The 27,302-nt window shown below is 40.5% G+C and overlaps 2 protein-coding genes across 2 annotated transcripts; both read left to right on the top strand.

The window, feature by feature from the left end:
• The first annotated feature begins 4,647 nt into the window (after positions 1-4,647).
• Positions 4,648-6,922, top strand: ciao2b (cytosolic iron-sulfur assembly component 2B). Its single transcript, XM_070915895.1, has 5 exons — positions 4,648-4,866; positions 5,503-5,582; positions 5,942-6,067; positions 6,225-6,270; positions 6,439-6,922. Exons 1-5 carry the CDS (start codon positions 4,740-4,742, stop codon positions 6,537-6,539), a joined length of 480 nt encoding a protein of 159 aa, XP_070771996.1. The 5' UTR covers positions 4,648-4,739; the 3' UTR covers positions 6,540-6,922.
• A 13,524-nt stretch (positions 6,923-20,446) lies between these two features.
• wipf1b (WAS/WASL interacting protein family, member 1b) lies at positions 20,447-26,664 on the top strand. The gene is made up of 8 exons (XM_070915941.1): positions 20,447-20,506; positions 20,812-20,941; positions 21,217-21,384; positions 21,481-22,213; positions 22,760-22,860; positions 23,102-23,323; positions 24,277-24,390; positions 24,926-26,664. Exons 1-8 carry the CDS (start codon positions 20,447-20,449, stop codon positions 24,976-24,978), a joined length of 1,581 nt encoding a protein of 526 aa, XP_070772042.1. The 3' UTR covers positions 24,979-26,664.
• Positions 26,665-27,302: the final 638 nt, after the last annotated feature.

Below are 27,302 nucleotides of genomic sequence, written 5' to 3'. Positions count from 1 at the left end.
TGCGAGTGTCGTGTTTTTATAAGCTTCAGGTTTCTGGGACATTCATTGAATTTACAATTGTGGACACTGCAGGGCTGAACTAAATGTATAAATCCCCCCTATGTGAAACTGAGCTAAATGTGACCCCCTCTCCAAATTGTGATTCCCTCCCAATGTTTCTGAACTGGAGTTTACTTCTGCTGCGTTTCTGAATCTCATCAGCTCTCTTGACATTCAGCTCTGCCCAGAGGAGAGTGAGTGATGACAACCCCCAACCATTAGGAGAGGTGAGCCTAAATGAACAACCTGTTCCATCTCCCTCTGTTTTCACCTCTCTCTCACTCCTGAAGGAAAAATAATGACATTATTAATTAACGCTCACTCAGGGAGGGAACCCCATCCCAGAGCACAGTCCCACTGACCCCACACTGCAGAGCTGGGCAACAGTTATGCAGCGCTGTTTAGTCTCCGAGCAAAATGAATGCTGGAGTTAAACGAGGCACTCAAAATGCTGGAGGTGCGGTTGCAAGTTGGGAGCTTATACCCATGAAAGACTTTTAGGCGATGAATGGTTATAAATATTCAAATGATTATTTATTTTAAGAAAACATGCCTGAGGTTATTCTAGTTAAAACATGATCATCAGTGCCAACATTACAAATGTGAGAATGTGTTAAAAACATCCACAACAGCTTCACACATACTGTTCCATACATACAGTCTACAGTAAAGAACAGTTAAATTTGCCAATTTAATAGTCCTTCTCAAATAGTAGAAACTCTTTCTCTGGCAAATCTGTTTGTAAAAGAAAGTCATCCTCTGCTGTCTCTTCTTGGTTGTTGCAGTGTTTCTGAATGCGCACATTAATATGAAACAATGAACTCCTCATAGAGAAAATATGAAGGTTTCTGATATGCTGTAATTATTTGCTTTTCAACTGCAACAATACATTATCTTTGTTGACTGAATGATGCATTGTTCTCTGCAATTGATATTTGAATATGTTTAAGTGGGAAGCATGTGACCTGATGTTCCTGTGTATCGTCAAGAGATGAGCGCTTGGAGAAGAGAGGAGCAAGCTTTCTATTTGATTGGAGTACGTTGTTGGACACTCCATCATTGAGCATTTTCTTTGCATTTTCTTTGAGACAGAATGTGACCTGACCTTTCCATTGAATACGCATGTTTAATTTAGTGAACCACAAATGATGGACAGTATCTCTTCCTGCGAGTGAACACGGACCACGCTGCTTTATATTCAACATATTCAAAATTTCACCGTCACTGTTCAGCTGGTATTCCTTTCTTTGAAAAAAAGTTTCTACCTAGTTTGTATTTCACAGCCATCAGTTTAACTTTGACCTTGCAATTGTATATTTAATTCAGTAAATCATAAATGATGGAAGATCATCTCACTTTCTGAGAAAACAAAGAAGCCCTCTATGGAACAGCAAACCCTCTAACAAAATACAGTATGTATAATACGTTATGTGTACTCCATTTGTCACAGCTGGTGGGGTAAGGTAGCAGGACACACGAGGGATACACTGGGAACACTGGGAACACATTGGAAACAGGGAGTCAAGACAAGAAACACACAGCAATAACCTACAACGAACTGGCACTGGAGAGAGAGAAGCACACAGACTAAATACAGAAGCAAGGTGGGGATAGCGAGGGGCAGGTGAAACTAATCAGGGCAGGTGCAGACAATCACACAAAGGCAGGAAGTGAAATAGTCAGAAACGAGAGGAGAGGTAAGTAACAAAATAACACAGGAAGCATGAAACATGACTGAGAGAGCTAAACACACATAGGAAGCAAACTGTGACACCACTGGTATGAAAAGCTGTGGTCTCTGTGGACTTAATTATACACCTGGTAGCAAATCTTAAACAATCTAAACCTGCCAGTTTGACATATCTGACTTTATTCATTATTAGACAGCTGTCAGCCTGCAGCTTTATAAGAACACTGAAAATCAGTAAAGGTCCATTTATGCTAAAATCAAGTCAGTCATTAACAAATTATGTCTTACAAGGACTGAAATGTGTGTAGAAGATGTAACAGCAGGGGTTTTCTGTTCCTTAGGGCCCAGAGGCCCTTCATTCTGATAATCTAAAAGTCCAGAAGTCCAAAAGTCTGCAGTTCTCAAGTTCTCAAGGACCATGATTGCGAACAAGTGTTACAGAGCTATGACAGGCAACACAATCAAAATCTGTATTTGCTGCGGGCCCTATGTTTGTATATTGCTGCCCTTTTGCATGCTTTTTGTATTACAAGTTGTGTTCTGGTTGTCAACAGCTTCACAGTCTCATTATATGCACATCAGGTGTGCAGCTCTGGGCCCATCAGCAGCAGTGCTGGTTGAAGATTAAGATCTGGTTCTAAATAAATATGGGACCCACTGTGTACTGAAACACTTACAACAAACCAGAATGAATCATCTCCACACATGTTGTCAGCCCCACTGATTTATCGCTATTGTTGAGAATTTTAAAAAGACAGAAAAAAGAAAGTAATACCACTCCGACTGTTAACTAGACACAAACATTGTTCATTTTTCCACAAATGTTTTGACTTCAAACTGGATATTGTTTTGTTTTTCCACAGGACGCAATGTCAAACTATGAAAAGCTCACCAGGAGTCTTGACAGCCTGCAGCAGCAAACTCTTATTTGTCATTCTGGTTGTGCACTGCATTAATCTGAGGCATAACTCTCCTGAGTGGGTCTCATTTCTGCATTATGGGGACATAAAGTTTTCATCCCAATATGCTTAATGTTTTAGGATCGTGTATAATTTCTGTTGTACCACATTATGTGATTTATAGATTTCTTTAGAAATGAAGGTCTTGAAGAATTCGGTTTCAAAGGTGTGTGTGATGTGGTTTTGATTTTTTATTGATCAGTTGTCTGGTTTTTCACTGACTTCAGCAGCTCATTAAGATTCTGTCTTTGTCAAACAACAGCTTCTATGAGGGTGGTCACCTGTGCTTCTGGTGATAATAACCGTAGGGATACGATTATCAGGAGTAGAACGATATATTAATGCTGTCAATGGCTACACATTATTACTAATAACTGTAATCCTTCAACCAAGAAAAAATAGAACCACACACAATTTGTCCTCAAACAAATATGACTATGGTTAGCAAAATGATTAATAGTTTGATAATGTTATCACCTTTCATAAAACAGTTTGCCATCTCTCACCTCAATCTTAAGGTTGTTAGGCCAAATTGTTACAATTAGGGAAATATTTTGCCCTTTTCCTTGGCTGCTGCCCTTCTGCATGACATTTATATTACACATTACATGTCATGTAGGTGTCAGCAGCCATATGCAGCCTCATTATATTGTATGAACATGTTGAAATTAAGTTTTTTCGTATTTGACTGGTCGCCTGCGTGTCCACTGACTTCAGCAGCTCATTAAGATTCTGTCTTGATGAAATCTGGCTCTGCTGGTGATGATCTTGTCACTGTAGTACACAAGTGAAGAATGTATAAGAATGTAATATTTTTCTTAATGAAATATTGGGAGCTAATTCATTAAACGTGTTTTCGTTTTAACCAAGGTAAACTGACAATTACATTCATTTGTGGGAGCATTTGTTAAACGTCTAAACATAATGTTGTTGTTGACACCAATTTAGCTTTGAATATGGACAGAAAATCCCAGTACCATGTTTGAACTTTCCCGAGAGACAGATCTATTGATTGTCTATTGGGAAACACATTGAGGTAGTGGAGTAAAAGTGGGGCAATGTATAGTATAGCTAATCCACCAACCACCTATGTTCAGTTGTACCAGACAAATTATTGTAAATCTAAATGTTAAGTTTAGAATGAGTTTATCAGGAGAGTGTTTTCTCCCTTTTTATAAGATGATAGTGGATCATGTCTTTGCTTTCCGATGCCACGTTCTGTTGCCCGGCCCTTATTTCATCATCACATTTTCCTCTGTTTTCATCGATCATACTGTAGATGGAAAAAGGTATAAGTATAGATCATACTGCCCCTGAAGGTATAGGTACAATGGGAATGTGGTCAAAACAAAGAGTTGTCAGTTAGATCTGAGAGGTCTGATTGTGGCCGGTGTGCACAAAATTAAACAAACCATTGAGTGTATGCATCATTCTCTGCTTGCAAGCTTTCAACTAGAGAGTTATTTCAGGTTAAGTTCTTGATTTCTTGACAAAACACACTGAACATTTACATCACAAACTGCCATTACGTTGAGGCAGCTAAATTAATCACATCAAGGTCTTTATCTGTTGATAGACAGATGATTTTGAACTATGGCTTGTGGCTTCTGGGAGCTATTTTTGAAATTGTCAGTATATTGTGAGTATATTGCAGGCAACACAAACTTTAAATGGTGTTGCTGTTAAGGGCTAAAATAGGCGATGTCTGCCATCTGCAGGACAAACAGGGAGTCACAGTAAATGGACATTTCACCCCAAAACACACAAGACTTCTTACAATACATCACAATTTTAAGACAACCGGAAAAATAGTTATATAAAGTAAAAGGAGTTTTAAAAGCAGACACACAGTAAACAGCACGAAAAACTATACCTATTTAGTGGGGGGACTGTCCCTTTAAGACTTTCTTCATTAGCCCTTTTGGACTCGATCGCTTTCCGTAGTTTCCGAAGTGTTTGTGTCGTTGGTGGTTGTTGCGCAGTGTAGTGCAGCACCACTGATTCACATTAAAATAGTTACTGTTTGACGTGGACTAAATAGGGGTCTAAAAATGTCTGGGGGAACCCATTTGGAGAACGCAAACCCTGTGATTTTCCAGCGGTCAGGGGAGAGGCTGCTGACAGCGAACGACGAGGATGAAGACGTCCATGACCCCATCGACGACAGAGAAATATTCGATATCCTGTTTCAACTTAGTTCAAGCTAGTTCTTTAAATGAGTTCAGACTGGTTTTCCACCTGACAGATACGTGTGTGTTTTTTAAACTGTTTTTAAACTGACTGGACACAAGCCACGTTTCTTTTCTTATAACATCAATGTTAATAGCTGTTGCATCATTTCCAAGATGACGCAGGCAGGCATATCAAGCTAATCAGATGGATTTAAATTGATTGTAAACATGTACTTAAATACTGCATATGTATACTGCCAGTTTATATCAGTCATCTTTTTTACAGCATATTGTATTAAATCTCTCAAGCAATATGTTTGAACAAAAAAATCTGAAAATGGTTAATCTTAAATTATTAAAGCAAAAAGCACAAACATTCACTGTTCCCGGCTTCTTAAAGTTTCATATCTTTGTAATTTGAACATCTTTGTCAGACAAAATGAACAGTTTGAAGGTGTGGCACTGGGCTCTGGGAAGTTGCATCATCTTTCATTATTTTATGACATTTCATTGACTAAATGATCATCGAGTAATTGAGAAGATGAAGATGACTAATATTATTAGTGTCTCCCACAGCACATATAGGCAGAACATGTGTTGTTGTTGTTGTTGTTGTTGTCTTAAATTCTTTAACTAAAGTTACATCTGATCAGATCCATCAACGACCCCGAGCATCCCCTGTCTCTGGAGGACCTCAATGTCGTGGAACAAGTGAGAGTCAAGGTACGCACCTTTTTTAATTTTGAGTTTAGGTGTTTCTTTTAGGTTTACTACAGGGTGAGCAAGAGACTCCGTAATGGACGTAATAATATTCTGATTGAGTGAAGAAAAAAGTTAAAACAGGGTTGAACTGGACCACCATTCATACCTTTACTCCATCATTCTGTCCCTCATTGACTTGACTTTACAGAGTTTTCACTGCACAGTCAAAAGAAGCATTGTTAACTTTATCTCATTGTCTTTTTTGAAGGTTAGGGCCTTAAAACATTTACCTCACTGCAAAAAACACCCTTCATACCCAACAAGTAAAGTAAAATGTGCTGAAAATTTTTATTGCATTCAGTATGTTATCTTTTTCTCAGGTTGATGATGCAGAGAGCGTTGTGGGTGTTGAGTTCACACCCACCATCCCCCACTGCAGCATGGCAACACTCATTGGTCTGTCAATCAAAGTCAAACTGCTACGCTCCCTGCCAGACAGGTTCAAAGTACGTGTGTGTGTATGTGTGTTGGTATTAAGGATGCACATCACCTCCTTTGATTGAGTGTTAGTTAAATATGAACAACATGTCATAATTTCTGTGTGTTAGTGTTTTGTTGTTCAATTCCGGTTCAAACGCTGTGTGTTTTTCTGTTTCTACTCAGATTGATGTCCACATCACTCCTGGGACTCACGCCTCAGAGGAAGCAGGTAAAAAATATTAGACGGCAGGTGTAATGGGAAATTAAATCATGTTTCCTGTTGGTCATAATACTCGTTGCTGCTCATTATTAAATGTAAGCACTTTGTTTTCAAAATGTTATGATTGTATGTTATGTAATTTATTTTCTTATATTGTGTATGCTGTTGTATGTGCAGTGAACAAACAGCTGGCAGACAAAGAGCGAGTGGCTGCAGCTCTGGAGAACTCCTCGCTGCTGGAGGTGGTCAACCAGTGCCTGTCCGCCAGGAGCATATGAGCAGCCAATCAGCTTTGTCGTCTCCTGCTTTCAGCCACTGATTATTGCAGCAGGACCGTTTGGCTCTTTGACAGCTTAGATGTTGTTAGATGAGCTCTCTATCACCCATCGCCAATCCAGGTGTGAATAGTCACAAAGTCAGGATCAAACAGAGTTCACACAGCGTGTTCCAGTGTTTCCTGGAGAAAAAGTACAGGGAAAGCCAATTCTTTAATGTGTCCACCTTAAGAGAGTAACAGAAACTTTTACTCATCATGCAGAATAGTTTGGACAGAGCACAGAAATTATTTTTCCATTTGTGAATTTTCAGTGTGAAAAAGTTGGGAAACTATAAGTATAAAAAAAATGTACAGATCAGTAATTAAAATGAAATGATGGAGATATTTGTGTGTGTCATTTCAAGATTCATTTCTTTATTTTAGAATCTAAATGAATCATGAATTCTTGTTAAATGAATTTATAGTAATGAACATTTGAATAGTATTTTATAATCTAATGTAGTTCAATACAGCAGCTTGGGAGGCTGTAGATAGTGGTGGTATTGTAAGTATTGTATGTAAACAGGGTGGACAAAATACCTTTCAATGTCATTTTCATCTGCCTCTTTTTCACTCATGTCACAATGTCAAACCAGTGCTCAAAGACTTCTGTTATGGGCTGTTAAGGCTGACTACTACTTTACTTCTACTCAGTACGTGTACACATGACTGACTTTTATCATTGAGTTTAAATTTTTCTATCTACATTCACACCCAAGATCGTTTTAATCATTTAGTCATGAAAACATTTAAGGGATTCCGTGCACAAGTGAATATTGCAAAAGCAGGATTGACTGTTCTGAAATATGCACACAGTAAAAGGGCTTATTTTAATGTCTGTGTCAATCCAGCAGGAGGTGCCCTCATCCTAGCTCTAGATTCAGAGGTGGAGGCTGACAATGTGAAGTTTCTGACCATCAGATCTGAGGAGGAAATCTGGCAGAACAAACATCCAACATGCTTGTCCACCCACTCCACCTCGCTGAACTCAGTGAAAACAGCTAGTCTTTCCTTTAAGTCTCAATCAACCAGATAAGCTAACTAAGCTCTTACACAAATAAGGAAAGTAATACTGCCACAAACCTTTCTTAACTGAATAACAAGGCAGGTTGTGTCAAAGTGATGTAAGTTATACAAATATAAGGTGAGAGTAGAATTATTCTAATGTAAAATGTCACTTTTTTCATTGTTTACTTAGAGAGATGGTTGATACAAATAGTAGACATTTTGATATTTAGTTCTGGTTCCTAAGGAGGTAAAATGCACTTCTTGTAAGCTTTTGTCTGCCAAATAAATGTAATTTTTAAAGTTCATGACGTATGATAAGCTCACAGTAAACATACTGACGCACATTTATTGTGTAGCCTTTATTGTAGGAAATGAAATACAAAAGTTGCCAAAGATGGTTATGTAATCCCACTGTTGACTATCCTGACTCTGAGGGTGCTATTTGGTGCCACTCTTGTCCAAGTGCACCAATTTAGTGACTCTGGGCAGACAATGAAATAAAATACATTAATTAACCCTGTTATCAGATCTATTGTAAAATCCTATTAAAGAATAAAACAATAAATCCGATCAAATAGACATTTTAAGAGTATTGTTAACACCAAAGGGGATTATAAAACGTATTCAACATACAGTGGAATAATTAGTATGTAAACACTATTGACCATTATCACAGACATACATATATATATAATTATATATTTGTTGGGGGGGGGGGGGGTAATTGTTGTCCCTCAGGCTAGACTAATAAAGATTTTTTTCTCTTGTTTCACATCTGGAAACATTGCATCACTGCTAAAGCCTCGGATAAGAAGTCCAGCCGGCACAGCTGCATTTGCCGAAGCCAGAGCCGTGCATACACAGAGTTCAGTCAACCAAGACCAAAGCCAGCTCAGGACAGAAACAGCCGTACTCCGAGATGTAAGGAACAAACACAAAATACGGGATAGGCTACTTATGTGTACTTGACTTAATGAAAATAATCTGCAGTGATTATAGATAATTGTGAGTTGCTGAGTTGTTTTCAGGGGGCCAAGAATTTCTAGCAGTAGATGACATTGTTGCTTAGCAACATGTATAAAAATTCGCTGAGTGAATTTAAGAGTTAGCTAGGTTATGATTTTATTAAGGCTATAACATTAGCCAGAATATATTTATAAACAATTGACCCAAACTAAATTGCGACATGTAGCCATCTGTTACAATAATATATAAAGTTAGCTACTCCTACCAAAACTTGCAGACTGCCTACTTTTTAACTAGCTAATTGTTAGCATTTACTGCTAGCTACCAACCTAAGTTAACACCGTAACCACCTTAGCTAATTGTGTGTTGTATGAAAATGTGTTTTTCAGTGAGCTTGGTTTTATTTGTGGTCTGATTTGGCTGACTTAACTATCCTACGGTGTCTGTGTACGACCGTGCATCTCCTCTAAAGTAACATCATTTCCTCATATGGAGTTCCGTAGGAGAGACTTGGCTCAACCCAGTGTATGTACGGCTCTGGATGGGGCTAGTTTAGCTGGCCTGTCTGCCTGCCTGCCAGTCCTCTGCAGACTTCAGGATTGGCTGCACAGAGGTCCTCAACACCAACCACAGCATATTGACGGTCGATGGAAGATAATTAGCCGTGCACACTTTCATACGTACAGAGGTGGGTCCAGCAAACACTATCTTAAGTTTGATTCAAGTTTTGCGTTTGTGTGCGTGTGTGGAAAATAGCTCCAGTGAAGCGGAAACCGTGAGACCCGAGTTCGGTTTACAAGCTAAAAGAAGTTGGCATCTGCCAGAAAGCAGCTGGGGCTGAATCCAGCAGTGATGGCGAATGAATTGAGACGAACTGTTTACTTCACCGTCAATATAGAAGCATTTAGTCGGTTTCAAACGTCTTGCAAACTGGTACAGGGCTCTGGCAGGGGTTTTGGCAACAGGCCAAGGTTTGTCCTTTATTCCACCCACAAATGATGGTTAACATGAGTCTTGTGTTGACGGCTTTTTCTTTTAAAACTCCTTGTGTTTTCATAGACCAGTCTGCTGTGAGGATGTAGCTCGTCACATGGAGTCAAGCTGAACGTAAGGCGTGTGTTTTATGTCAGGGGAGCTGCAGAGAGAGGAGAGAAAGAGCTGAGGGAATGGACTGCAGTGTTTTCACATATTTGGGTTTTATTTTCCAAGAGCTTTTTTAGGGAGTAGGGACCTCTGGTGGGTACAAACACACACACACACACACACACACACACACACACACACACACACATTATGCAAACACTAAGAAGTGGTCTTGACTTCAGCTGGACATATGCTCCACATTTACATTTACGTGGCATGAAGTCAGAAAGCTAAGGAAAAGGAATTTGTATACATGTACTGTATGTGTGTGTGTGTGTGTGTGTGTGTGTGTGTGTGTGTGTGTGTTAGCAACCTGTTTGACAGAATGCTGTTTGGCTGTAAGCAGTTGCTCTCCATGCACTTACACAGACACACGCTCACTCTTAACACTGAGCTAGTTCTGTTCTGTAAACATTTAGTTTACAGAGAACTACTTGCTTTGAATGGAGGAATTCAGAGTTAACACATGTCGATATACAGCATCTCCACTGCTCTGAGGCCAGTCCACTCTCATTCTTACAGAGCAGTTGAGCAGATACTGTAGCTGACTGGTCTTATCCCTGGTTAGACTGTTAAAAATGAGAACTTGCTGCCTCCCTGTGAAGCTGAAGTGACGTTTGTTGATATTGTGCAAGTGCACATTTCTAACTTGTTTTGAATAGTTCCCCTTTTGCATAGTGGGTGCCGTGGGAGATGCAGTCATGCAACATGTTTAGTCTATGGCTGGGCAATATGGTTGAAATAAGAATCACATATCAGTATATGTAAATGAGAACATCAGTGTGATCATATCATCAACATAAGACTACACTGAACGTAAATAAACTATTGTGTTGTGCATAATTTGATTGACCTTTATTTACACACTCAGACTCCCACTGAGCACCACTTTGTTTAGAGCAAACTTGAATATAGTCTTCCCCCAAAGAATCACAGTACTAAGAAGCACGCTGCATCACACTACTTGTGGTCATGTAACTGAATACTGTATTTTATTAATCTGTTCATTAATGTATCGCATTTATGAATCTACTAAATGCACATGATCTGTCTCAGACTTCTCCCAAATGAATGGCATTGATTGAGTCATCTGTTTACAGCTCTAGGAAACAGAAATTGTCGACCAATTTCTCCAAACATCCCTTCTAATATAAGCAAAGTAGACTTAGACTTTGGCTAGAGAACAGTGAGATTATCCTGAACAAGAGACATTTGGAGGAACTGGAGTAGCTGTAATCATGATGACTAAGATGGATTTACACAAGTTAATTCAGAGTGTTTGGCAGTCATATAGACGTGAGTGGAATATTGACTGACAAGGGTGTGACTATATTGACATTAGTGGGAAGTGTTCCAGTACTGCTGCTCACTGTTTGTTGTCAGTATGTTTCTGGATCATTGTCACATGTGCTAATTAGGTTCTTCGATTAAAAAGATGTATCCCTTTAAATTTAGGAAAGACGTTGTCTGTGAAATCTGGACCCGCTGCCATAAATCCCTTTGTTCAAGCAACAACAACCACAACAACAACAACCATCACTATAAGATGGGTGGGGTTGGGGTGTGTTGGCCTTGATTGACAGGTGACTCATACACAGCCATGGTGGTTGCCGCTCATCAGTTCCCCAAATTTGGATTTTCGGGGTTCAAACTAACAAAGATGGCATTGACCTAATGAAGACTGTCTGAAGAAAGAAAGGGTTTAATGACTCATGCTGACTGGGAGTTGACCTCATTAAGCTCTTTTAGAGGAATTAGATGAAATAATAAGGAACGTCTCTATAGACTCATGCATGTGTTTCTAAATATTTCGGACTGCGCTGGCTCCTGTGCTGGCTGTCGTCCAGCAGCAGCTCCGTGCAGAGGCTCTTGGATCTCATCGGTTTATGTTAACGTTTCATAATAAAATGAGTTTTTGGTCATTGCACTGCAAAGAGTCTTGTTTACTCGCTCTTGTTGCCTCTGGACGTGTTCTAAATTCATGTGCTTTGTTACAGAACTAGTTTTAGTTCATTGCAGCTCTGAGTTCTTGGCATTCCTCAGGAGCGCAGTGGGACGGACCCAGCGTTGGTTAGGAAGTGAGGGGCTGGGAGAATCTCAGCCACGTCTCCCCGCTCTTCCATTTATTCAAATTCTATCTTGTGTTTTCCCATGAATTGAATTCAGAGATGTTCTAAAGAGCCTCTCATCATTTCCTATTATGCAATCAGAGATGAACGGCTACGATGTGAAAAGAATTGCAACACAGACAGCATGTTTTCCTGTCAGGGGATAGCATGTGCATTTGTTTAGCGTGTGTGGGTAGTAGTAGAAACATAATGCAATCCTGTGCTGTGTCTTTGTGCTCAGCTCATGTGATCCTGGCATCTCTCTGTCCATCCAACACTGAAACTCATGACCATGTGCCTCATGTGCTGTGAATGCAACAAGTCAAAGTCATCAACTCCCACAGCCATAATTTGCTGTAAATGTGGATTTCTGCAAAAGAAAAAAAAAATGATTTGAATAAAAGTATAATGAATTATCTGTTAAGAAAGCTTCAAGTGCAGCCAGAGGAAGTTCTCAAATATTGAGACAGTAAAATGACTGTGTGTCTTGGCATTTGAATCAAACTTTATTTTATGTTTGAGTTCCGTTTTCACACAGTCAAAGCGTTTGAATGACATTTTGTGGCATCTCTGCTTGGCCTACAGTATATGAGTCATATGTGGTGTGATGTGTGATCACAAAGCATCTAAAGTGACTGAGTAGCCTGCAGGCGAGCCTGCTAATGTTCATGTGACTGTGACATACAGGATGGGAGGCATATCAATTCTCTTCTCCTGTCTTCTCCTGCCTTCATGCTCCTTTCTCCTAGTGGTTTAGGCTAAGGAGTCTAATGGCTGTTTGTCCTCTTTAAATCTGTGTTCATGATGAGGAAACAATCAAGAAACACTTGAACCTGATGACATCACTTCATGGAGTCTGTTGAAACACAGGGACTCTGCAGGGCTCGTGCTGATGTCAGTGCTGAACAAAGAGGAAATATTGAGACAACCCGGCTTCTGTTGCCACGCCAGGCTGTAGTGTTGTTACGGCTGAAACTGTGTGAAAGATTACGTTGCCTGAGATGCAATGATAATATTTTGGTTCTGAGGAATGTGCAGGTGTGTAATATTACAAACACAATACAATACAACAGCTCTGAAATACCAATTTGGTGAAGCTTTTTAGTCGTAATTGTCAGAGCTGTTGATTGTGCATTTAGTGTATGTTGTCATTGTTAGCTACAGTACAATACGTAGCATTTCAGGCAGCAACCTTCTGGCCTCTTTGTACCTCTACAAGTTTCCTTTTGTTGCCCTGTAAAATAATAAATTGTGATGTCAGTCATGGATGAGAAGATCGATACCACTCTCACATCCGTCAGTTAGATATGAAGCTACAGCCAGCAGCTGGTTCGCTTAGCTTAGCATAAAGGCTGGAAACAGGGGGAAACGTCTAGCCTGACTCTGTCAAAAGGTAATAAAAGCTGAATGTCGGCATCTCTAAACAAGAGACAACTTGTATCTCTTATTATTAACTTGTATCTCAACAATTCGCTGTTTTACAGGGCAATTGATATCAATCATCTATGTCTCCGCCAGAAAGTGAATCTTCCCAAAATGTTGCGCTATTCCTTAAAAGCTGACTTATTAATGAGTATTCTGCTGAGTGTACAAGTGTTCATTAAAATGTTCTGGGGATTTAGTGTAGGTACAGCCTGAACTGCTCATTCAGCATGATGCAATGTGGTATGGGGATCTAAGACATGACAGCACATACCAAAAAAAGAAAACTGCATCTCAGCAAAAAGTAAAGATAGACACTGAATAGGATAATTGCTTCACATCTCTGCATCCACAATCTCAAAATTGATTGAGTTCAATCTACAAAAACTGGACATTCTGAGTTTCATTGTATTGCAATTTAAGGTGTGTCTGTTACTTTGTCCGACCAACAAAATGAAAAAACTAAGATTTTGACATTTGGCCTGTCTTGTTGTCTTTTTCACAATAATGAGGTCATTAAGGAAACAATCCAGATTTGTGAGAAGTAAACTTTTATTTAGGGGGATGTGGAGGTATGTTTGATTTTTGGATGTTTGTTTCATTCTCAGTCATTTTACCAGTGTCAGTTCCAGTATCTGCAATGATTAAAGTTGCTTTTATAGTTCTACATGTGGAGTGGCATTAAGTTCCTGTTGCACATTTGTTTTAGGTGATTTGACAGTGTAAGCAATTTTCCTTGATGCATTAGCTAACTGCAATGGCCTCTGTGGGGAACACTGGCCGTTTTTATGGTTAGCTGAACCGCCAGCTCAGACACGTTTTTCCCCTCTCTGGAGACTGGAGCCTGGTAAAGAAAAACAGCTGAGTATCGGGGGGGAAAGCCAAGGTGTCTCTTTAAGAAGCAGCTCTGGTGCTGTAGTTGGCTGGAAAGAGGAGACAAGAGGGAAAGTATTGAAGTGCAGCCCAAGGCGGTGTTGGCAGGCCGCTGACTGTGTTGCGAGGCAGGAAGTGTGACACTGAGAGCACAGGAAGTGGGTGCTGTGGAGCTACGCTAACCCCTTCGTCCAGCAGCTTCAAGGACTGGGATCAATTCACTTTCAGTTAAATAGAAGCTGCTCTTCATCTTCTAACAATAAAACACAGGGGATGGCTTTCCTTTAAAGTTTTGTTTATGAGCCGCGGCCCTATTCATAAAATGTTTTAGCTTCATCCCTATATGCTTCCATTTTCTGAGAATTTGAAGGATATAGCAAAGGAATTTATTGAGAAGCACATAATACAGAAAACTGGAACTGCAGCATACACCCAGTTGCTTCTGTGATCTTGCCCGATATCCCTCTAATCTATCCCCTCATTTCCTCCCCATCTTGTCTCCTTATTTGCTGCCACATCTTTCTGCTCGTCTTTTACTTCTCCATTGTTGTTGTCAGTGTGCACATGTTTTCACCCTTAGTCAAAATTATAACCAAACTGGTCACTGTTTGTCGTGCTAATTAGGTGTAAAACCAACGAGTGAACAATCCCTCCTCTGCTCTGATGCCTCATCCCATTGACATCATGGGCTCTCCTCTCTTTCCTCCTCCCTGGATATACAGAGGAAGTGCAGTGCGTAATCCATCGTCAGTCATGATCTCAGACGTCACTTGCTGACTGAGTAGATGATGGATATTCACATTGAAGAAATACACTGATTTATCTGACGTGGTGCAGTAATTAAATGTTCTCCAAATAACTACTAATTGGTCTGATTTTGATTAGATTAGAATTAAATGAGCAAATAATATGTTTACTTGAGAAGAGTGTCGTAAAACATTTGACATGAAAACATGCATTGGCTGTGCAGGTTTGTCATACATGGAAATGTTGGTGCATTACTTAATACGAAAGGATTTTTTATAAAACAATGAAGTTTGCAGCCAGTTGTCGTGTTTTATTGTATGCATTTGTTCCTAATTAGACCAATTTGTGTCAGACATATGTACTGTATATCTAGCAAGCTAAGAAATTATATAAAACAGATGTAAAAGTTTAAAGATTTTCTAATTGTGCAGCCTTGGTGGATTAATACACTCTGAATGCATTCTAGTTTTCATATTTCGTTGGACTACTACCTGAGCGATCTCCACAGACTTCTGAAATGTGGTGGATTTATATTTCGCCAGCTTGTAAAACCTTGTTGCAGTCTTCGTTTTCATCCCAAGCCACAGTGGGAACCCCTAGCACCCCTCCCCCTCCCCCAGGTGGGGAACTGAAAAAGAGGAAGTGGCGTGTGCTGTATATAAGCTTTGTGTGTGTTGAAGTGGGACTTCTCTGAATGTGAGATGTGAGTTTAGAGGAAGAGGAATCAAGAAGTTCTACCCGGTGCAGAATGTTTTTTTAAAGATTTTTAGATGCTGCCTTTCTTCCGCTTTTTCTGATTCCGACTGTATGTGGCTACTGATTACATTTTGCATTTTGTTTAGGAGGAATGAACTAAAGTGCTTCTTCTACTGTCTTCTGAACATACTGCTGATTCTTCTATGGACACAAATTGAGTAAGTAGATTTCCACCATGTTGTAGAAGTAAGTAGTAAGAAAATACTTTTTGAAGGGGTATCTTTTGTGACAAAAGTCAAAAGAAAAGGTGACATCTAAAACCTGTAGCCTGTCTCTAGTCTTTGACCACTTTTTATTTTATTGCCTGTTGTGATGTAGTTATGAAATTATCTTTAAAAAGACGGCTGTTGTGTTTTGCTGCAGTTTATTAGAGGACTCCAGCCCAGTCTTGCAGTTAGTACTTAAATGTTAACCCACATGACAAAAGTTTGGCTTTGAGTATTGAGTGGGAGTCAAGCCTATCTACTTTTCATGACAGAGCAGGGTTTCCTTGTTCATAAACATCTTGTGAATGTGTCTGTCAAGCTATATAAAACAGTGTGATTATGGTAACGTGACACCTTAATGTCCTTAAGGGGGCAGTTCACTCCACAGGAAGGTCAGGTCAAGGTCATCTGACAGTTCAGTATCACTCTGGAACTAAAACATGATTTTCTTTGTCCACTGTTGTTTGTGGTGGCAATAAGAGCCGATACACCAACTAGAAGGTCCTTTATTGTATCTATGCCTTTAATAGTTTATATGTGTACAGTGTAAGAGTGCAAATATACTGCATCTTTATACATCAGAAATATTTAAGTTGATTAGTGTAATGTAGTGTTTTCTTGAGATGTATAATATATAGATGTATAGAGGATGAGCAAGTGAGATTTAAATCCCAAACAGTGAAAATCGATAGCGCCTGGTGAGCTTCAGTGAGCACCAGGGTACCTGCTAATTGCATTTTGATTACCCAGAATTACTGAAAGTAAAAGTCACTAGGAAAATCCCACAGAACTGGACTGAAATTCACCTTTTTCGCAATGTAACACAAAGTGAAGGCGATGGCATTGTTGCGCTCTTTGTAGGAAGTGGTTTATGCCATAGAGGAAAACCAGAGAAAAACGGTAAAGATGATTATATTGCATGTTGCTCAGTGATTTGATCTTTTAGACGCAGCTTTATAATAAATGTGTGTTTCTGCCAAAACTTTATGTCCATATTTAAACGTACTGAAGTCACATCTGGTTGCACAGCACATATGTCAAGAGAGGAGAGGCACACAGAATCCTTGTGTAAACTTAATAAGACAAATATACAAAGGCCTTTCTACAGAAGACGTTCATCTGGTGAACATTTCTGTTACAAAATGTATTCAGCATTAATGTTGAATGTTCAAGAGGTAAAATTAACCTGCTGAGTCGAAGACTAAAACAACAGCAATTGGAACCACATCTGTTGCCAGATACAGCTGCTGTATTCGAGCAAGTGCATGTGAACACACCACAGGATGTTAGCTTAGCCACTCAGCACTGTTCCTGCACAGCAGACACATTTATTACTACCCAGGGCTATATTCACAATGTCTAAAATTACCGTTTCCCCTCGCTCATGTTCAAATTCAAATTTTGTGTTATGAAGTTTTCTTGATGATCTCCAGTGTTGACAGGCATATACATATATTCTGAATTACACAAGGTGTGTTTGAGTTGTCTCATGGTTTCTGGAACCTTAATGTTTACTGTTGAGCTGTTGAGAGCTTGGGTGGAGCTGGGTCAAAAGTGATTGGAGGTTTCCACTTAATGATATACCCCCTCCCATCCTCCATCAGCCCTGTGAAAACCACGTTTCTGCATTGAACCGCAGTCTTTTTTAGTTATTCTACTTGCTCACTTAAGATACTTTAATAGCTTTTTAGTTTCAGCTTTTGATCAGATTTTTTAAATATCTTTTTACCCAATTTGCACAGTAATGTAAAACCAGCTGTGCTCTAACCTGATGGAGGGATTGTATTGTATTATAACAAGGCTTTGCCAAAATCTCTCACTGCAGCAGTTGAAGCCAATGTGACATGTGGTTATGGTCATAAAGTAAGCATTTTGCCAGTGTGAACACACCACTTTTTATTTACTATCTGTCTTCGTCCAATGAGCCAACAATGCCACACCGACTGTGTCTAGGTTGTAATCATGTTTTACTTTAAACGAGTAGTCAAGTAGCAGAATATATTCAGCTTCTGAATCCAGAAGTCATGTGTGATGTTTGGGAAAGAACAGGTTTAATTCTGTGTGTGTGTGTGTGTGTGTGTGTCTGTGCGTGTGCAGTCAGTGTAATGAGGTCGAGGAGCACAGGAGCTTCAGTGGCAGGATGAAGAAGCCTTTTTATGACCATTTGTTAACTGAAACATATGTGAGCTTCATTCAGTGTGTGTGTGTGTGTGTGTGCGTGTGCGTGTGCGTGTGTGTGTGTGTGCGTGTGTGTGTGCGTGTGTGTGTGTGTGTCTCTTCAAAGGATCAACACCCTGGAATCCACAACCTCTCCCTCCATCTCCACTACTCTCTCTCTCTGTCTGTCAAAGAAGCCATTGTGAATGCTTAGCTAATATTAGGCTGTGTGTGTACGTACGAGATAGAGAGAGAAGTTGTGTAGTGCATTTTAAGTTTCAACACACAGGCTTGTTTCCTATGGCGGAAGTTGAGCTGCTTCAGTATGTCATCAGCAAGTCCTGCGGCAAAGACATTTGGCTCAAACGTCAGCTGGCTCAGTCCACATTTTGGTGCATTGTACAAATTGCGTTTCAGATGGTGACTGTGGCTAAAGTGACAACCATCAGCCATGGAAAACCGAGGAGGGTTTTTCCATTACAGTCCCCCTCCCTTGCAACAAATACGAAACTCGGTCTCATTGACTCCTGTCTTCCTGCCTGATTTCATCTGCTGTTCTTACATCTGCAGTTGTGTCAATGTCATTTCATCACTGCTGCAGGAAATGAGTCAATGTGTTAGTCTCCATATCCTGGTCTAAACTGTGAAAGTCTTATTTGAACAACTGTCATGAAAGACTAAAGTAAGACTTGACTTGTTCTCTCTCAGCCGTCTCTTGATGATCAGCCTACCCTGTAAGTTCAGCGAGGTCTTCTTAAATGTTATAGATTCAGCATATTTTAAAATGCACTTAAGTAGCCTCAGTGCAAAGTGGTAGAAATGCATTTCTCTATCACAGAGGGTTGCAATCATGGTGCAGGCCAAATGGAAACATCTGTAATTGTTGGCACAGTGGAAACATGCACATGTGCATTTGGCTTTAAATATTTAAATCTGCCAGCGCAGCTTCAGCAGCCACCTGGTGTAGAGAAGTTTGCTCCTGTGAGTGACAGATTGAAGCCTGTCTTTGCTCTTCAGTCTCAGACTCTGTTATGCTAGCTGCTCTGTGAGGCTTCGAGCTAAGTGCTAACGCTAGCATGGCCACATGCTTGCAAAAATTATTCTAACTATGGGTTTATATTTTGAATGTAATCATTTTGCTTTGGGTACCACTTAGAAATATTCTTCAAAATGACTTTGGTTTGGGCTCAACAAAATGCTTTTAGTCACAAATCGTGCAAGAACAGAGCCCATTGAATCCGTGTGCTTTGTTTAAGCTACCAGACATTCAAGGTTTCTTCTGTTCATTTTCTTCTATCGTTCTAAGACAGCATCAACTTTAGAGGAGGTGAAGACAGCATGCTGTGAGCGGTGGGAACTTAGTTTGAATAAGGAGAGAGACAAAAGGCGTTGCGGGTGACAAATCACGCAGGAACTGGCAGAGACTGAGAAAAGAAGGCTGATAGGGGATACAAGGATGAACGTCAACACGGTGCAAACAGGTGAAGAGAGCAAGAGAGGTGATAAACAAATGCAGTGTTGGAGTGATGCACGGTTGAGAGAAAGAAAGTGAGAGGGGGGAGGAGAATGTCCACAATGATGCATAGCTGTAGATTTAGAGGTATCATCATTCTGGCAAGCAGATAGCAGTGGTGCTGGAGCCGCATGGTGACTTCCTGTTTGTCAGCAGCATACAGGAAGTAAGAGGCCCCTAGAGGATGGTTTGACTTAAAATGAAGGCCGAGATGTGTGAGAATTTGTGTGAGGGGAAACTTATTTAACTCGTTAACTTGTATATGGATTACGTTTTTGGGCTGTTAATTGCAGGTTGTGTTTTTACTATTTATAATCAATTGTTTTTGTATGCAGATCATTTGATTGGATTCTCTGCAGTGCTGGTCTAGAGGAGAGACCCTGAAAAGTCTCTCCTCCATGTCCTTTTTCAGTATTGCCAGCTCATTTGTTGCTTAATTTGTGTTACACTTTGAAAAGTGTAAAATCATGATGTATATTGTCACAAATGATAAATGCCAGAGGATGAGATATTGGTTTTAACTCTTTAACCTTGTCTAAAATGTATTCCTGGCTTGTGATGGTTGGTTGATAGAATTTGGCAGTAAAGCTGCTCTGAATTCTGAAAGTGAATTTTGAGTTTTGGCACCATAAGGAAATATTATTCCAACAAACTGCAGTCTTACTCAGACTCTTATTGTCTCTTTTAGTTTTGTGGCAGTGGCACCAAAAATATTCATGAGAATGGTTAGAATTATTGCAAATAAGATAAATCTACAGCATCACACTCAGGATGGGACATTCTTCTCTGTCGTGGTCCTTCATTGTACTGTCTCAAGGACCCCAGTCTGGGGAGCACTGCTTCTGCTAAAACATCTCGCAATACCAGTGTGTTTGATTTTTTTATTATCCTATTGTATTTAGTGTGTGCGTGTTATCTGTCCTCCAGGGTGCAGCGTCCAGTGCAGATAGAGTAAAGTGGAGAGAGGAAGATGCCAGCCCCACCTCCCCCACCACCCCCAGGGCCTCCCCCTCCTCCCACCTTTGCTGCTGTAAGTCATTCTATCTGTCTCTCTGCCCAGTGAGATCTGCTCCCCTGTCCTCTTGACCCTTCTCAGCAGAGACATCTTGTGGATAAGTTATGCCATAACATATCTTTTCCTGTTCGGACTGTGTGATCCTGAGTCACTGCCTGTTGTCATTCACCGTTTTACCTTCACACTCTGTGTTTAAATGTACTTTGTGTGTTAAGATTAATAAAGTTACTAGTTGTTTTTCCCTCTCTCTGGTTGTTTTCAGCAGCTTTACTGTGTCTCGTGACTGTATATCCCTGTATGTGTGTGTGTTTGTGTTTCAGGCCAACACAGTGAAGCCGAATCTAAACCGTAATGAGCAACAGGGAAGGAACGCTCTGTTGGGCGACATTTGTAAAGGCACCAACTTAAAGAAAGCTACTACTAATGACCGCAGTTTACCCTTACTGGACAGTAAGTCAAGACTTATTTAATAGCACTCATTATGTCTATCCTTAGGCAAGTTAGTTTGAAGCCAGGTTTGTAACATGGCTAAGTTTAAAAAAACCCAGCAGGGAACTAAGTCACTATGACACAGTACAACTCAAGGCACAGACAACACCAGGCTGTTCTAAAATAAATAATAATAATTTACTAGGAGTAGTGGGACTTATCCCACTTTGTTATATGTAAAAAATGTATCCTGCAAATTAACAATTCATTTGATTTTTTTTTTTTTATCTTCTCAGAACCCAAAGGAGGAGGAGGAGGAGGTGGTGGTGGTGGAGGAGGAGGCGGCGGTGGGGGAGGTGGAGGTGGCGGAGGAGGTTTTAGTGGTGGGACTCCTTCTGGTTTAGGAGGCCTGTTTGCAGGAGGGATGCCAAAACTGAGGTCTGCAGCAAACAGAGAGTCCAATGGTAAAAAGATGAATTAAAAGTCCTCTGTGTGAAAGCACTGCATCTAGAAACAGCTCTAACAAGGTTCATTTTACTATTACCTTTTCTCTCCTCCAGACTCAGGACCCAGCCGAGGTCCCGTGCTCCCCCCGGGAGGCCGCTCTTGTGGGCCGAGCCCCTTCGGTGGTGGTGGTGGTGGTGGTGGAGGCCCGCCTAAACTCCCAGGAGCCCCCGCTGGTGTCCGTAACAACATCCCTGATCTTCCCAAGGGCCGGCCAAGTCTCTCATTCAGACAAGACACTCCAGGAGGCCCCCCTCCTCCCATACCCAACACACCTCGACCAACCCAGAGCTTCCAGTCTCGTGGAGGCCCACATCCGCCTTCACTACCTGGAGGACCAAAACCCAGCCCGGCTTCCGGACCTCCACCTTCTAGTGTTCCACCAGGGAGGCACGGACCTCTCCCTCCCCCACCAGGAGGCTCCTCAGCTGGGCCGAGACCAGGATTCTCTGGGCCTCCTCCTCCACCCCCAAACAGCAGCCGACCTTCCTTTCCGCCTGCTCCTGGAGGGAGGCCTCCGCTTCCCGACGACCGACCCCCCCCACCACCAGCTCCTGTTGGAGGTCATCGGCCATCTATGCCCCGCGATGTGCCCCCACCTCCTCCTTCTGTCAACTCCAAACCTTCTTCCTCTGTCTCTTCTTCCTCTGCCTCTCGTCCCTCAGTTGGTGGGGGTGCACCCCCTCTCCCGCCGGGACGACCCGGCCCTCCTCCTCTCCCTCCCACCCCAGCTGGAGGGGACGACCATAGCAACCCTCGTCTGCCCCAAAGGAACTGCTCACTCAACAGGTACTGGTAAAGTTTTATCTGTTATTTCCATTAATCTGTGTTTGTCAATAGACAGGTTGCTTTGAAGCCCGGTGTGTACAACCGCATTTCCTATCAGGGAATCAGACGCTGTGAGACTGTGCTTGATAGCTGAATCTGCTTTGATGGTGGTGTCAAAGTTTGCATAGATTCAAATCTAATAGCTGTTCTGTGATGCTGCAGTTCACACATCATGCAAACTTCTTCATGTAGCTTCCCTCTAAAAAGAACAATGCCTTTTTTTAAAAACGTACACAAGTAAAATAAATTCTGGCTTCTATATTCACACATACGCGCATTAACACACGGGAGCCGCCCATTGTAGAGTTGAGGCAGGTGACCTCAAATTTCATTTTGTATATTCAGTTTCAAATATACAGACAGTTTGTTCTTCAAAGTTGTAATGACATTTCTGAAGCAAAGGTGTTATATACAATGATGGCACTTTCTGTAGTAAGTATTATTATTATTATTATTATTATACTGTATAGTTTACACATCGATTAAAATTCAGTTTCTCCTTGCCAGCCATGCTCCAACTCCACCACATGGTCGGACAGGACCTCTCCCTCCTCCACCAAACGAGAGACCGCCATCTCTTGGGAGGAACCAGTCCTCAGCACGCTCAGGTGAACAGCCCTGATTGATTAATTCAACAATGGATGACTGCTGCAAACAAAACATCTGAAAAAGATGAGAAAAGTGTATGATACAGTGTGAAAACACCAATAATGTCAGGAGTTGCTGTAAATATGAAATATAGGATCTACGATGGAAGATGGAAGCTCATTTCAGTGATGTTCAGTATCATAAAAGAATGGCATCACTTCTCATCAGCTAACATGTCAATTGTTATTTCTACCTCCAAAGGGCCTCTTCCTCCTCCTCCTCCCTCAGGTCGTAGCATGGGTGGGGGCAGTGTGAGGTCATCGCCAGCTCCTTCTCCTATTGGACGGCCAGGTCCAGAGCCCCCTCGTGGTGGACCTGGCGGTAGACCTCCCCTCCCTCCGGACAGGCCAGGGGCAGGAGGGGCCCCTCCTTTACCACCCATGGGTAATGGCTTCCAAAACTCTCACCACAACCAGATACAGGGTGAGTAAATCCCTGAGGGTGCTGGTATGGCTTGTTTGAGTATTGATAATACCATTAATTTGTAGGACAAAAAAACCTGGAAGTTACTGTATTTCACCAGTAGAGAGAAAGGAAAAACTGACAAGGAGGAGAATGGTGCAAAAGTACATCTATACAGTATATTGTACAGGAAAATAAAAACCCTATTTGTGGTAGCTTTGCAGGCAAATAATGCAAACCCTATGCCTTGTAGAGGATTGACTGTCTTTTTCATAGACTGTACTCTCCTAGTCTCTACAAGAGAAATCCTTTGCCCTCAATGTTGTTTTTACCACATGAGTTCCAATGTGTTCAGCTATGGCAGAGAAACCCACTGACCTCCCGTTTGCGCTGTTTTTGTCCCATTGAAGCAAGGCAGTAAGTTTGATTTGGAAGGCAGTGGGGACAAGAAGTGACAAGCGGCCCTAAATGTCCTGCTCCAGGAAAAACTGTTTTTAATCACTTTTCCTGAAGTCAAAATATTCTGGGTTGTGCAGATTTTAGACACAAATGCTCTTTGGAGTGCTGGGTATTAAAATGTGAATGTACTGAAATCTGTATCAGTGGTGCAAGTTGGAATGGAATGAATTCATAGATATATTGAAGTGTTAGTGAATGACGCTTCTCATTTGGAAAAAGTTTCATCAGAAAAGCAGTAGTTTCCCAACTTAATTGACTTTCTTGTACTGAGTTCTCTTCAAGTTGCTCTTTACCAGGTGACTCCTGTTATTGTGTTCTAGAGGAAGCTATTATCTGTTTATGTCGTTTATCTGTCTTTGCGTCCTATTTAAAGGGAGGAACAAACCCACTGCCCTCCATTCATGTTATGTTAAACTAGTAGACTCTAACCTGTGACTGGAAAAGTCCCTGTCTGTTAGTGCACTACGTGTATATAGATGATGTGCCCACTGACCTCCATTTCTCTCTATTAACAGATGAGTGGGAGTGTCGATTCACTTTCCATCCAGTGTCAGACTTTCCTCCACCTGAGCCCTACGTGCCCTTCCAGAAGACCTACCCCAGCAAGATTGCCAAGACTGACGGCAGAGGTCAGTCTGACACACACACACACACAAAACCTGTATCTCCAAAAGGTTTTTAAGGAACTAAGAAAAGCCTAAAACTGAATTTTCTCAACCAGTAAAATGAATCATGGAATCACTTTTTCAATTTTTTGTTTAAACTTGAACATTATTACAACTGAAGTTACTCAATTTGATTATAACGTGATCATGATATGAAGGTTAAAATTTTCCCCGTGGAGATATGGAATCGTGAGAAAAATATATTGTTTTAAATAAAAAATGCTTATTGTGCCTTTTTATTCAGAATTGTCCAAAATAGATGAAGAAGAAGTGAAAGACAATGTACTTAACCAAACTAGATGGTCTCTTTTTCATTCCCTTTGAACAACCTTTATACAATATTTTTAGATATATTGTCAAACATACAGATAAACACATGGAACAGTAACCTCTCAGGTAAATACAGTCCAGCTGGACTGTGACACAGTGCCACCTGGTGGAAGAAAATAAATCTAGGAAAGGAAAGGAAAATACTAACTCTGCCTTTGCTTCATTCTAGGTTCTGGTAAAAAGGAGAGAGGAGCTCCTCCTCTACCTCCTCTACCCAGGTGAAGAAGAGGTGGCTGCAAACACAACCCCTGGAACTACTTTTTCAGTTTCCCTGCCTGTCTCTCTCCCTTTTTCTGTCTCTCTGTTGAGCTCATTGTGCTTTTACCTACAGCATGTGGTTCATCTACGGACTGCGACATGTAAAATGGACCTAAAGTATGATTGACCAAGTAAAAGGACAGACTCACAATGTGGATTTATATCATGTGCCTCTGTCGCAGCACAATGGATTCAGCATTCAAAGACCAAAGCCTGTTTGTACTCTGGTACACTGTGTTCAGATAAAAAAGAAAAAAAAACTTGCGTCTCTTTGGGCTTGAGAAAAAGATCTGTTCTTTTCAGGTTTACAGCCATGCTGTGGCTGGAAGAAGCTTTGTGGGTGGGCTTCGTTGACATAGATCACTAATGAACAACAGTATTTTCATGAACCTTGATCCATATTGACTTTATTCCATTAACTGACTTTTTCATCCTTTGCTTACAGTGGTTGATAGATTCCATTAATTGCTCGCTACACTTTTAGAAAATAATCCAAACTCTTACTTGACATATAAACCAGCATTTGGCATGCAGCACATGTGACTTTCCCAGCCTGTTTACACAGCACAGACAAGTTACATCAACATCTTACGGCAATATTATTGTCAACATTGGAGTCCCAGGGTTACAGTGCAGGGCTTCCTTGAGAGTGTCGACATGCTGTTTCTCTCCTTTTGTACCAGTGTTTCCCATGTGCCTTTTTCTATTCAGGATTGTAATTTCAGGCTGCTTCAAAGAGTTAAGGGAATTAGCCTTTTTGTGCCTTAAATTATATGTGTATGTTTGTTCAACTGGGTTGGATCTCCTCTGCTTATGTAAATGTAAAAACAGAAGCAATACAGCAGCTCGATTGCCACGCCATCTACAATACTTAGTATAGTGTCTTCATTACAACATCAATACATAGACAGACATGGAATTAAAGTGAAAATAGCCACAACCTCTTGCCACCGCTTCATAAAACATCAGGGGAAACACGGGTGTTTAATTTGCCAAAGCCGCAGGTGCCTTCACAGTATGTATATTTACATCCGTGTGTTTCTGTTGGAACCACTGAACGGTACTTTTCATTTGATTGTTAAATGTGACATAAGCATGCATTTATTGTTTATGGTTGAGATGTTTTAAAGAACATTGTATGATGTTATGGCAGCATTGGTTTACAAAAGAACTCATTCTTACTTTGCTGTTTTGTTAAAAGTTGCCTTGACTAACGATGAAGGACCTGTGTATGTATCTGTATGATTTAATCAAGTGGTATTGAAGGACTATTATATTAAGTTATGTTTCAGAACTGTGCAGTATTATGTTTTTTTTTTTTGCTTCACCCAGCACTGCTTTGAACGGTCTTTTGTATACGTGATATATTATTATCATGTGTTGGTCAAAGAAACATATTCTTAAAGACAATCTTATGGAAGAAAATCTATTTACATCAATAAATAAAATGCTTTAAGATGCTTTATGTGCTCTACCTGGGGTGAAATGTGCGTTTATTGGACGGTTTGATATTCCTGTACAAAGGACGATCATTTGATCACAGACAAGGATGGTGGACTGTAATCCAGACGAAGTGATTTATTATGTATTATCAGGTAAACAATATGCATCATTTACATGTTTGTGCAATAAAGCTGGACATTACATTGAGACATGGGCTATTATGTTCTATCACAATATGATATAGCTTAAATGTTGTAATTTGAAGAACTTGCACTTGTCAACAATCTCTAAAGATCAGTTCTTGACTTTCTTACTTTCTTAAATAATTATCACCCCAAACATATTGTGACATTATTGTTTTCAAGGCATTACGGCAGATTATATGGTGGTCATCCAGCAACATTGTGCAATCAAGAATTTCTCTGTTTTTGACTTTTGTAATGGGTTGGAGGCTCCTTCCCCACTAAATTAGATACACTGTGTTTTCATTAGTTCATCATTTCATTACGTTAAAGTAGAACACTGGTAGAAATCAATATTCTGATGCATAGCTCCTAAAAAAAACTGTTGGTTTTGTCTCTTTGATCACAAGTAATTTCTGGAACAGTGTCTCAGGTATGTGACTCATCATAAATATATATCAGTGTGCTGTTAACAACATTAGAAATGTTTGTAAGAGATTATATAGAATAAAACAAAGGACAACAAAAGGTGGAATATTTGACCTGCAGAACCTATTGAAGTGTAAATAAGAGGAGTAAGATGTACATAAGTCCTGAAAGACATGAAACATTCTTTTATCTGTCAGTTTGTGGTGGTTTTTCAGTGATGTTGCTGCATCTAAA

Source organism: Enoplosus armatus, chromosome 12 (assembly GCF_043641665.1).
Source record: "Enoplosus armatus isolate fEnoArm2 chromosome 12, fEnoArm2.hap1, whole genome shotgun sequence".
Lineage (NCBI taxonomy): Eukaryota > Metazoa > Chordata > Actinopteri > Centrarchiformes > Enoplosidae > Enoplosus > Enoplosus armatus.
Note: the sequence above shows the minus strand (reverse complement) of the source record. Positions and strands in the feature narration are given on the sequence as shown.

What these genes read in the sequence shown, in the direction of transcription:
- ciao2b (XM_070915895.1), top strand. Translation starts at nt 4,740, where the DNA reads ATGTCTGGGGGAACCCATTTGGAGAACGCAAACCCTGTGATTTTCCAG. An exon ending in CGACGACAGAGAAATATTCG is followed by an intron (nt 4,867 to 5,502) that starts ATATCCTGTTTC and finishes AACTAAAGTTAC; the next exon opens with ATCTGATCAGATCCATCAAC. An exon ending in TCACGCCTCAGAGGAAGCAG is followed by an intron (nt 6,271 to 6,438) that starts GTAAAAAATATT and finishes TTGTATGTGCAG; the next exon opens with TGAACAAACAGCTGGCAGAC.
- wipf1b (XM_070915941.1), top strand. Translation starts at nt 20,447, where the DNA reads ATGCCAGCCCCACCTCCCCCACCACCCCCAGGGCCTCCCCCTCCTCCC. An exon ending in CTCCTCCCACCTTTGCTGCT is followed by an intron (nt 20,507 to 20,811) that starts GTAAGTCATTCT and finishes TTTGTGTTTCAG; the next exon opens with GCCAACACAGTGAAGCCGAA. An exon ending in CCAGTCCTCAGCACGCTCAG is followed by an intron (nt 22,861 to 23,101) that starts GTGAACAGCCCT and finishes CTACCTCCAAAG; the next exon opens with GGCCTCTTCCTCCTCCTCCT.